Source organism: Coregonus lavaretus (assembly GCF_964263955.1).
Source record: "Coregonus lavaretus genome assembly, chromosome: 19".
In the NCBI taxonomy this organism is placed as follows: Eukaryota; Metazoa; Chordata; class Actinopteri; order Salmoniformes; family Salmonidae; genus Coregonus; species Coregonus lavaretus.
The window spans coordinates 23,815,364-23,827,469 of NC_140006.1; the positions used below are offsets into that span (position 1 = coordinate 23,815,364).

Below are 12,106 nucleotides of genomic sequence, written 5' to 3' on the forward strand. Positions count from 1 at the left end.
GGTGCACTGTAAAAATGTGTTCGAGGCCTAGTTAATACCATATTGATATGCATGTACTTTTGCAAAATGATGGCACCTGAGGTCTGAAAGACAGCCAACCAATTGAATGAAGCCTTTTATTTATCATAAAACTGCCTGTAGACAAGTTCACAAACAAATATTTATTATCAAGTACAATAACTCGATGATAGTTGACAGCAGTTAAAAATGACTTAACATTCTGTAGAGGGTTTAATTAGCCCCTCATTCTTTCATGAAAAAGACAGCACATTCATTAGCCCAGTGCCTAGGTTTTATGAGATGTGTTTATGCCTAAAGCCATTCCCCTCATTCTTTCACTCAGGCTGTCCCCCTTCCTTCTTGGTTAAGAGTCCCACCCCTGGTCGTCCAGGACAGTACCAGCTGGGGCCCAGGCGGTACCAGCCCTGATACAGGCCCCTCCAACTAAGACACCCCAGGGCCCCTCCTAAGATCTGTGTGGGGAATGCGGGGAAGTAGGCCAGCAGGCAGAGAAGCAAGAACACCCAGAGGCCCAGCAGGATGACACAGAACAGGAAGAGCAGGCGCAGCGGGGCCCCCGAGGGCCCACCCAGAGTCAGGTAGGGCCCGAACACAGCCGTCTCCTCTGCCACCAGCAGGCAGCACAGACACAGCAAAAAGATGTCCTCAGAGACCTCATAGCCGCGCCACAGCATGCCGTTTCCCACACACAACTTCTTGCTCGCCCCCTCCCGAAGTAGTAGGAAGGGCTGGCCGTCCACCGTGGGCTGGCCATCTACAGCGCTGAGGGGCTCGTAGCAGCTCCCTGTGGCGTTCTCAAGGACATCCAGAAGCTTCCGGAACCCCACCCACAGCACGCCTGCCACCACCAGCCTGGACAGGTGTCGCAGTGAGAGAACGAGGGATCTGCGTACTGAGAAGGAGAGGAGGAAGACAAAGGAGCCGACGAAGATGCAGGTCCATCCCCAGCCTGAGCGCAGGAATGCTCTGAATGGTAAAGAAATGACTAGATGGTTGGAACATGGTTTTAATTCACTGGCAGGCATGTTTTGGAATATTGTTATTATGTACAGGCTTCCTTCTTTTCACTCTGTCATTTAGGTTAGTATTGTGGAGTAACTACAATGTTGTTGATCCATCCTCAGTTTTCTCCTATCACAGCCATTAAACTCTGTAACTGTTTTAAAGTCACCATTGGCCTCATGGTGAAATCCCTACACAGTTTCCTTCCTCCCCGGCAACTGAGTTAGGAAGGATGCCTGTATCTTTGTAGTGACTGGGTGTATTGATACACCATCCAAAGTGTAATTAATAACTTCACCATGCTCAAAGGGATATTCAATGTCTGCTTTTATTTTATTTTTACCCATCTACCAATAGGTGCCCTTCTTTGCGAGGCATTGGAAAACCTCCCTGGTCTTTGTGGTTGAATCTGTGTTTGAAATTCACTGCTCGACTGAGGGACCTTACAGATAATTGTATGTGTGGGGTACAGAGATGAGGTAGTCATAAAAAAATAATGTTAAACACTTTTATTGTCCATGCAACTTATTACCTGTTAAGCACATTTTTACTCCAGAACTTATTTAGGCTTCCCATAACAAAGGGGTTGAATACTTATTGACTCAAGACATTTCAGCTTTTCATTTGTAATTAATTTGTAAAAATGTCTAAAAACATAATACCACTCTGAAATGATGAGTTATTTTGTGTAGACCAGTGTCACAAAATCTCAGAATTCAGGCTGTAACACAAAATATGTAAGAATTCAAGGGGTGTGAATACTTCCTGAAGGCACTGTACTTGAGAAAAAGACCCTGAAACCAACAATAAGGCAATCATGCATTATTGTTTGAGCCCATCTTAGTTCTCACCTGTAAAGAAAATTAGTCCTTTTGGCGAAGATGCTGTGTTGGGAGACCCACATGCTCAGGGCAGGTCCAAACACGATCAGGCATGACAACAACAGGTGAAAATGGCGGCGGAAATTGGCACTTCCCATGAATCCGGCTGCTAGGTCAGTCAAGACCACCAGAATGGTATTGAGAAACATCTCAACTCACTGAATCTAGCCTCAACTGAAAAAATAATTAAGCTTTTATCTCTTCCTCTGGAAGACTACACCCTATAGTTCATGTGTGTATCCAATGATCCTGTAGGTTGTTGTTTCTGTATTGCTTACTATGCCAGTGTGAGTTACCAATCCTGCATGTTATAATCCAAAACCAAGACCTTCAGTTGATGTAAATCACTTTTCATTGAATCAATCCAAAGGTTTGGTAATTCAATCGAGATGCAATCTTCTGCAAGTTTTTGACATTCAACTCTTCATGTGTAGATGTGGCAGGTGTTCTACCTTTCAGAAACTCACTTATTTGAATGTACACTATAAAATCCAGTTGTTCACCTCCTGTATCCAACACAGTTGGTACATCCCATTTCCACAAATGTTGCACTTAATTTGTTATTTAATATCTTGCAGTTTTCTGCAGTTGAAGAATATTTTAATCCTGCCTTGTCTGACCTTGACTAGGTTTCCACTTTGGATTTACTTCCACGTGTTGCCACTGTTCTTCCTGTTATTGCTGAGGTAACTGCCCACCTCTTACTCATGCAGCATAAAAAAATTTGCTCATCTACAATGGCGTGTGCGTTGTCCTTGTGCTCATACAGTAGACTGTAAAGTCCAACTGTTAGAGCTGAAGTTAGAGATTCCCCTGTCCCACATCCCCTCAGCTCCTGTCTCCACCCCTTCGCCCTTTCATCAACCCCCACAGAGTGGGACATATGTTCTCGACTTTGGTATATCCCTCCGTTGCAGGTGTCACATTACCTTTACAAAGTTTTTAGGGGTTACAGAATGTAGTGAGTGAATCAGCAAGTAGCCTACTGTTAATGTGATTATTGTGGTATTTGAGTGCATCCCAAAAAAAGACTACATTAATGCTGAGTATGCACTTTGTTAATAACATCTTTCAACTCATTATGAACAGTGTGAAGTTGTGCAATGATATTTGATTAATGTAAGCGCTAGAGCTGCCAAACACTGTCCCAGTTGAATTGGTTGACCCACAGTTCTGTGATTACATTTTTGTTTTCTTTAACTATCTACTGTAAATGTCAGTAGCATTCTAAATAACTAGGTCTCCTCCATGTGTCTTCTATTTATATCTATAACCTGTGTACTGTATCCACATCCTCACATCCACCATTCTTAGACTCAGCTGTTGGTGTAGGCCTAGAAGCCTGTCTCTGTCAATCAGTGAGTTGGAGCTGTCCACCCTCTCTCTCTCTCAACTCTCTATCTCTCACTGTCTCTGTCTCTCTCTCTCTCTCTCTCACACACTCTCTCTCTCTCATATTACTCCCCAACTCTGCCATTTCTAGCTCAAGTATTCCTGACTGACTTGCCTCACGGTCTATTTTCTCTGTATGCCTATATACAGAGAAAGTCTATATCTAGCATGTACAGTGCATTCAGAAAGTATTCACACCCCTGTTCCACATTTTGTTGTGTTACAGCCTGGATTTAAAATAGATTACATTGAGATTGTGTGTCACTGGCCTACACACAATACCCTATAATGTCATAGTGGAATTATGTTTTTAGAAATTTTAGCAAATTCATTAAAAATGAAAAACGGAAATGTCTTGAGTCAATAAGTATTCAACCCCTTTGTTATGGCAAGCCTAAATAAGTTCAGGAGTAAAAAACAAGTCACATAGTAAGTTGAGCATGGTGAAGCTATGAATTACACTTAGATTGGTGTATCAGTAATCCCAGTCATTACAAAGATACAGGCGTCCTTCCTAACTCAGTTGCTGGAGAGGAAACAAACCGTTTAGGGATTTCACCATGAGGCCAAAGTGACTTTAAAACAGTTACAGAGTTGAATGGCTGTGATAGGAAAAAACTGAGGATGGATCAACAACATTGTAGTTACTCCACAATACTAACCTAATTGACAGAGTTAAAAGAAGTAAGCCTGTACAGAATAACAATATTTCAAAACATGCATCCTGTTTCCAATAAGGCACTAAAGTAAAACTGCAAAAAAATGTGGCATTGAAATTAACTTTATGTCCTGAATACAAAGCGTTATGTTTGGGGCAAATGCAACACAACACATCACTCAGTACCACTCTTTGTATTTTCAAGCATGGTGGCGGCTGCATCATGTTATCGGTATGCTTGTCATGGGCAAGGACTAGGGAGTTTGTTTATGATAAAAATTAACGGAATAGAGCTAAGCACAGGCAAAATCCTAGAGGAACACCTGGTTCAGTCTGCTTTCCAACATACACTGGGAGACAAATTCACTTTTCAGCAAGACAATAACCTAAAACACTAGGCCAAATATACACTGGAGTTGCTTACCAAGACGACATTGAATGTTACTGAGTGGCCTAATTACTGTTTTGACTTTCATTGGCTTGAAAACCTATGGCAAGACTTGAAAATACAGTGCCTTGCAAAAGTATTCATCCCTCTTGGCGTTTTTCCTATTTTGTTGCATTACAACCTGTAATTTTAAATGATTTTTATTTGGATTTCATGTAATGGACATACACAAAATAGTCCAAATTGGTGAAGTGAAATGAAAAATATATATTGTGATAGAAAATTCTAAAAAATAAATAACTGAAAAGTGGTGCGTGCATATGTATTCACCCCCTTTGCTATGAAGCCCCTAAATAAGATCTGGTGCAACCAATTACCTTCAGAAGTCACATAATTAGTTAAATAAAGTCCACCTGTGTGCAATCTAAGTGTCACATGATCTGTCACATCTGATCTCAGTATATATACACCTGTTCTGAAAGGCCCCAGAGTCTGCAACACCACTAAGCAAGGGGCACCACCAAGCAAGCGGTACCATGAAGACCAAGGAGCTCTCCAAACAGGTCAGGGACAAAGTTGTAGAGAAGTACAGATAAGGGTTGGGTTATAAAAAAATATCAGAAACTTTGAACATCCCACGGAGCACCATTAAATCCATTATTAAAAAATTGAAAGAATATGGCACCACAACAAACCTGCCAAGAGAGGGCCGCCCACCAAAACTCACGGACCAGGCAAGGAGGGCATTAATCAGAGAGGCAACAAAGAGACCAAAGATAACCCTGAAGGAGCTGCAAAGCTCCACAGCGGAGATTGGAGTATCTGTCCATAGGACCACTTTAAGCCGTACACGCCACAGAGCTGGGCTTTACAGAAGAGTGGCCAGAAAAAAGCCATTGCTTAAAGAAAAAAATAAGCAAACACATTTGGTGTTCGCCAAAAGGCATGTGTGAGACTCCCCAACCATATGGAAGAAGGTACTCTGGTCAGATGAGACTAAAATTGAGCTTTTTGGCCATCAAGGAAAACGCTATGTCTGGCGCAGACCCAACACCTCTCATCACCCCGAGAACACCATCCCTACAGTGAAGCATGGTGGTGGCAGCATCATGCTGTGGGGATGTTTTTCATCGGCAGGGACTGGGAAAATGGTCAGAATTGAAGGAAAGATGGATGGCGCTAAATACAGGGAAATTATTGAGGGAAACCTGTTTCAGTCTTCCAGAGATTTAAGACTGGGACGGAGGTTCACCTTCCAGCAGGACAATGACCCTAAGCATACTGCTAAAGCAACACTCGAGTGGTTTAAGGGGAAACAGTTACATATCTTGGAATGGCCTAGTCAAAGCCCAGACCTCAAGAGACTTGCAGCTGTAATTGCTGCAGAAGGTGGCTCTACAAAGGATTGACTTTTGGGGGGGGTTGAATAGTTATGCACGCTCATGTTTTTCTGTCTTATTTCTTGTTTGTTTCACACACAAAAATATTTTGCATCTTCAAAGTGGTAGGCATGTTGTGTAAATCAAATGATACAAACCCCCCAAAAATCCATTTTAATTCCAGGTTGTAAGGCAACAAAATAGGAAAAATGCCAAGGGGGGTGAATACTTTCGCAAGCCACTGTAACTGTCTAGCAATGATCAACAACCAACTTGACAGAGCTTGAATAATTTTTAAAAGTATAATGTGCAAATATTGTACAATCCAGGTGTGCAAAGCTCTTAGGGACTTACCCAGAAAGACTCACAGCTGTAATCTCTGCCGAAGTTGATTATAACATGTATTGACTAAAGGGGTTGGATACTTATCTAATCAAGATATTAGTGTTTTATCTTTCATAATTGTTTTACGAATTTTCTTCCACTTTGACATTACTGAATATTTTGTGTAGATTGTTGACACAAAAAAAGACAATTAAATCCATTTGAATCACACCTTGTAAAACAACAAAATGTGGAAAAAGTCAAGATGTGTGAGTACTTTCTATTTTTTTAAGCATTACATGGCAAAGTAGCCAGAAGGTTGTGGATTCACAGACCACTGCGGACTAGGGTAGGGGAGAAAATATCTCCATTATAATAAAAGCACTGCATGAATCTATCATCTTATTTGCAGACTGAGAAGAAATTGCCTTTTATTAACGCATTTCAAGCAATTCTATGTCATTTTACATGACAGGAGATGAGCAGAATCTTTTTTAATACCACAATAGAGCATGACAACGAATGAGCGCATGCTGCAGGACCAGAGTCGTTTTGATTTCTGTACAGGCTATTGTTAAAGAAGTGTATAGTCTATGTTTGGATCAGTGCTAAAGTTGTCTATCAACTGAGCGCAACAGAACCAGTTACAACTGAAGTATCTGATCATCAATGAATTTGAGAAAAAAACATTAGTTGTTTAACACAGCAGCCGCATATCATCAGGTAGGCCTATATACACTTGTAACTTTTTTTATTTGGGAAGCTACCATTTTTGTATTTATTCTATTTCATGCCATGATATTGTTGTTACAAAATAGATTTGTGTTGACTGTGATTATGGCATGGGAATATAAGAGCATCTGCTAGACTAAATTAACAAACTAGGCATGCATAGCTCACCGCATGATCCTCAAACCAAGGACTGGCCAAACTCATGTTTCTAAAAGTGAATTCAGTCATTGTTGAATGACTTCATAGCCTAATAAGGCATTTTTCGTAAAAAAAAAAAAAGTCATTGTTTTTTTTACATTTCATTTTATACAGCCTAAATGTGAAATATATAGGCATGTTGTTGATATGCTGAGCGCTCCTGCCAGCCTGTAGCGTGTCACAAATGGTTCACAATTAATTTCTTAAATGGCAGGCTATAAACTTGAAATAATAATATAGCCTAAATAATACATTTTCGTTCTTTCTTAGGCTACCTGGCTTGTTCCTGACTGATTTAGAGTTAGTATGTTGTTAATAGCCTGTTGAAATGTTGAACGTCAATTGATAGTGACAGAATCACATATTACTTCCCAAGCAAAGTACATTTTCTGTCTCCTCGGCTGTAGAATGTTGTACGCAGACTCTGAATGTTGCTACCATTAAGCATTGCAGACTAAAGAGTCATTATCACTTTATATAATCAGGTCCATTTAATTTTCTTTTACACATTTTAAGCTAACAATGGGTAGACATTTTCTTTAACAAACACATTTTCTTTAACAAACGTCACAATACCCTGACATACCCCCTCAATTCGAGCCCTGGTTTTAACTTAACACACCAAGCCCTTCACTGACACTGAGATATTTAAGAAGTGCATGGTGACTGAAGGAATTGGCTGACAAAATCTATGGATAGTAAACTATAATTTTGTCTGTCAAACAGGTAGGCCTACCTCTTATTTCTTGAATAGTAGGAAATAGGTTCCAACACAAAGCCCTCTTGTTGTTAGTACCCTAAAATGAAGACTGTTTAAATGAATTAGCCTTTCAGCACCCATGCACTGTCCATCTCCGTGGCTGCCGCTTCATAGTAATGTAAGTTATGAAAATTACTCTAATATGTTTTTTGTGAGATCAATAACTCTTATAAATAGCTTCAATATGGGCAACAAAACATATTGTTTTTACTCAAATCAATTACAGCGGTAGCTTACCGCCGGTCCTCCTTCTCATCTTTGCACTCTCCCTCTCAAATTGAACAGGACATCAGTAGGCCTAGTACGCGTGCACAGATATTTATACTTTTTTTAACAAATAAACAACTATTTTTGGAAGAAGCCTTTGACTCGCCTCCTCAAGTGCCACCACACACAGCACAGCAATTGGTTAGGTGGCACACATGGATTTAACTATACATCAGCAAGAGCAGGACAGGGCTCATTGGGATATTTTATCCATTGCAGTGTGTAATGTAGTATAGCCTACTGCAGGTTTCTTCAATTCCTGTCCTGGAGGGCCGAAACACCTCTGTTTTTCATCCTCTCCTTCTAATCAGGGGCTAATTCAGACCTGGGACACCAGGTGAGTGCAATTAACTACCAGGTAGAAATAAAAAACAGAAGTGTTTCGGCCCTCCAGGACCAGAATTGAAGAACCCTGGCCTAGTGTTTGAGCCTGGTCTCATAGACTAGATGTAACATAGTAAATGCCAATCCGGACACTCAAATTAGTATTATATGTTATGTTTGGTATGCTTATGTGACGTGGTGAGGTTGGACCCAGGAGCAGAGAGGAGACCAGACGAGGAATCAGTGGTTTAGGATACTTTACTGAGAATTGGTAACAGAAAGATCACAGTAATACTGGGAAAACAACAAACACTAGAAAACTCACTCAGGAGACAAACGCACATGGCAAACAAATCAAGCTTCTGCAAAGAGAAACAGAAAACACACCTCTCTTGAAAGGGAAATCATAATTAGTGATAGAACACACCTGAGTGTCATTATTGTCTCTAGGATGGTCTCTGCCGCCCTCTGGTGACAGGTGGAACCATGACAGATGGATACTTAAGGCAAAAACAAAAGTAGGTTGATTGGTTGGGGTGGATGGGTGGGCAAGTTCGAAACTCGTCACGGGCAACTTTAGCATTTTAGCTAATTAGAAACTTTTCAACTACTTACTACTTTTTAGCTACTTTGTAATTGCTTAGCATGTTAGCTAACCCTAACCCTAACTCTTTATCCTAACTCCTAAACTTAACCCTAACCCCTAACCCCTAACCCAGCTGCCTTTAGACAGCTAGCTAGCTAACGTTAGCCACCTAGCTAGAATTCGTAACATATCATACATTTAGCTAATTCGTAACATATAATACGAATTGTAGTTCATAACATATTATACGAAATGGGAGATGGACATCCAGAAATGAATACATAACTTTCGAAATAATAAATGGTGTGTCTTGGATTTACGTACATAATGGATTTGCATAGAGAATAATACGAAATGCTCTGAGACCAGGTTGCATCTTTACACCATCCCAGCAGTACAAAAACTCAGGAAGGAAGTACATTTTCTTAGAAATGTAACTTTGCCCTGTGCATCTCCGAGCATGCACTTCGTATAGCCTAGGCCTATAGCCTATAGTACAGGCTATGGATACTTTGATTGAGACCACACTAGGCGCACTTGATATTATGCCCCCAGCAGGTAATCAGAGATCCCCCTTTTACCAGCAAAATGTTTCTGACGTAGGCTTATTGACCACACCTGTATGGAATACTCTATGTGAAGGAGCGCACCTGCTGGTAGTTTCTCATTAAGAGGTTATATGTACAACAAGTAATTATGTGTCGCTCTCCAGAGCGTACTGAAGATAGCATTAGTCTAACTTTCTCCATCGCACACTTTTGGGCACTATGCAACGTTGCAAGTTATCACTTTTGTAAAAATAAATATGTTTTTTAAGTGCGAAGATCACTTTTCGCAGTGTGCGGACAGCATCCCCTCTTTTGAAACCCACTGTATTGATATTCATATATGATTGATGAGTAAATAGTTTATTCAAGAAACAACCATTTCCATAACGATTGTGAAGAATGGTAGTAGCAGATGACTACCCTCTGGGGCTAAGCTGTAGTGTTGTCCGTGTATAGCTCTAGTCCTATCTCACTTCACCTGTAGGCTGTATGCGGGTCATTCTACGAAAATTGTGGCTTCCCTGTCCCCCACCTTAACCACCAGGAAAACACGTAGAAATGTCTGTTTTATTGTTAATAAGACAGTTATAGTCCAAACTATTTTATGTATATTTCGTAGAACACGTCAGTAGCATGAAAATGGCTTGTCCCTTGGTTCAGGAGTTGTTGTTTAGTGAGATATTTTGAGTAAAATAATATATTTTTCTCCCACTTTAAATGTCATAATACAAAGGAAAGTATTATATTTATTTAGTGGATTACCTAAAACTAAAATATCAACTAAATATTATAAATAATTTACAAGGAATAGCTGTCCCTCAATTTCATGACACTGGTGTTACTCCATTATTAAAACCACCATTTAAAAAAATGCAACATCCTTGCCAACTTCTTACTGGGTCAAAAGGTTAATTGGAGGTAGGACTGTTTTGAAAAGCACATGAGTATGCACTCTCTCTTCATATATTAGCAATTTGATGATTCATTTGCTAATTTCATGCGAAGCCTTAAAATGTGTCATGTTACACAGTTTGTACTAAGGGGAAAAGGACATTTGATTTAAAATTATTGATCAAATCACATGATTAAGTGATTGATTTACAATTTAAAGGTGAAAAATGCAGAAATCGTTCGTCCATTTCCTGGTTGCTAAAATTTGAATATTTTGCCCAATTTCAGTTTATGTGACAAAACAAGAAATAGAGAATCATTGTACCATCTAAAACGCTGTGAAATATATCTCACCGAAAGTAAAAGTGGCAAATACTAAACTTAAGCACGGGAAGCATAGAAATAGCGCACATAGAATAGATCTACTGCTTCTTAGACTTGCTTTCAATGAGAATGACAGACCTATAACTCACATTTCTATGTGAATTCGGTCGGGTCGCCATAAAGTTACATATTGCAGCTTTAAGAAGTGTGATTTGAGCTACTGTGGCCGCCATCTTAGATATTCTATATTTTCTGCATATTTGTCACTGGTGTTACAGTCACTGGTGTTACTGTTTCTGCTTTTTTTAATAGAATAGTCTGAAGATTTGTCACCGGTGTTACTGGTCACTGGTGTTATAAAACTGGTGTTATTATATAATTTTTTGTTGTTGTTGTTTGAAGTAAATTATTACTAATCAAAAGCATTTCTCAATATTATCTTTAACCTTTTCTGTCTTTGATTATATATGAAAATGAAATACACTACATGACCAAAAGTATGTGGACACCTGCTCATCGAACATCTCATTCCAAAATCATGTGCATTAATATGGAATTGGTCCCCCCTTTGCTGCTATCCACTCTTCTGGGAAGGCTTTCCACTAGATGTTGGAACATTGCTGAAGGGAACTTGCTTCCATTCAGCCAGGAGAGCATTAGTGAGGTCGGGCACTGATGTTGGGCGATTAGGCCTGGCTTGCAGTCGGCGTTCCAATCGTCTAGAATGTCATTGTATGCTGTAGCATTAAGATTTCCCTTCACTGGAAGTAGGGGGCCTAGCCCGAACCATGAAAAACAACCCCAGACCATTATTTACACTCTATGCGCTTCAACACTCGGTGGTCCCATTCTGTGAGCTTGTGTGGTCTACCACTTCACGGCTGAGCCGTTGTTGCTCCTAGAAGTTTCCAATTCACAATGACAGCACTTACAGTTGTCCGGGGCAGCTCTAGCAGTGCAGAAATTTTACGAACTGACTTGTTGGAAAGGTGGCATCCTATGACGGTGCCATGTTGAAAGTCACTGAGCTCTTCAGTAAGCCATTCTACTGCCAATGTTTGTCTATGGAGATTGCATGGCTGTGTCCTCAATTTTATACACCTGTCAGCAACGGGTGTGGCTGAAATAGCTGAATTCACTAATTTGAAGGGGTGTCTACATACTTTTGTGTATATAGTGTAGTCACATTACATTCTGGAAAGCCTGAATTGTCATTAAAATATAGGTAACCCCATTGACAGAAAGGCAACACAAGCATTTAACAAACATTTTATGTAGTAAAAACAAATTTTCAATCACCATCCTAGAATAACTAGGCCACTTCAGTAGGCCTATATTGATGTGGCATCACTGCCACTATGTGGCCAAAAGCTGCATTACACATGATCATTTAGTTCCATGTGGGTATGTTTTGAAAGCAGAGCTAGGGAT

The 12,106-nt window shown here is 40.1% G+C and overlaps 1 protein-coding gene across 1 annotated transcript; it reads right to left on the bottom strand.

The window, feature by feature from the left end:
* Positions 1 to 335: 335 nt before the first annotated feature.
* On the bottom strand, positions 336 to 2,053 carry fitm1l (fat storage inducing transmembrane protein 1, like; the record flags this gene model as incomplete). Its single annotated transcript, XM_084183182.1, has 2 exons — positions 336 to 987; positions 1,875 to 2,053. The coding sequence occupies 2 exons, from the start codon at positions 2,051 to 2,053 to the stop codon at positions 336 to 338; spliced, it is 831 nt and encodes a 276-aa protein (XP_084039308.1).
* Between the last annotated feature and the right edge of the window lie 10,053 nt (positions 2,054 to 12,106).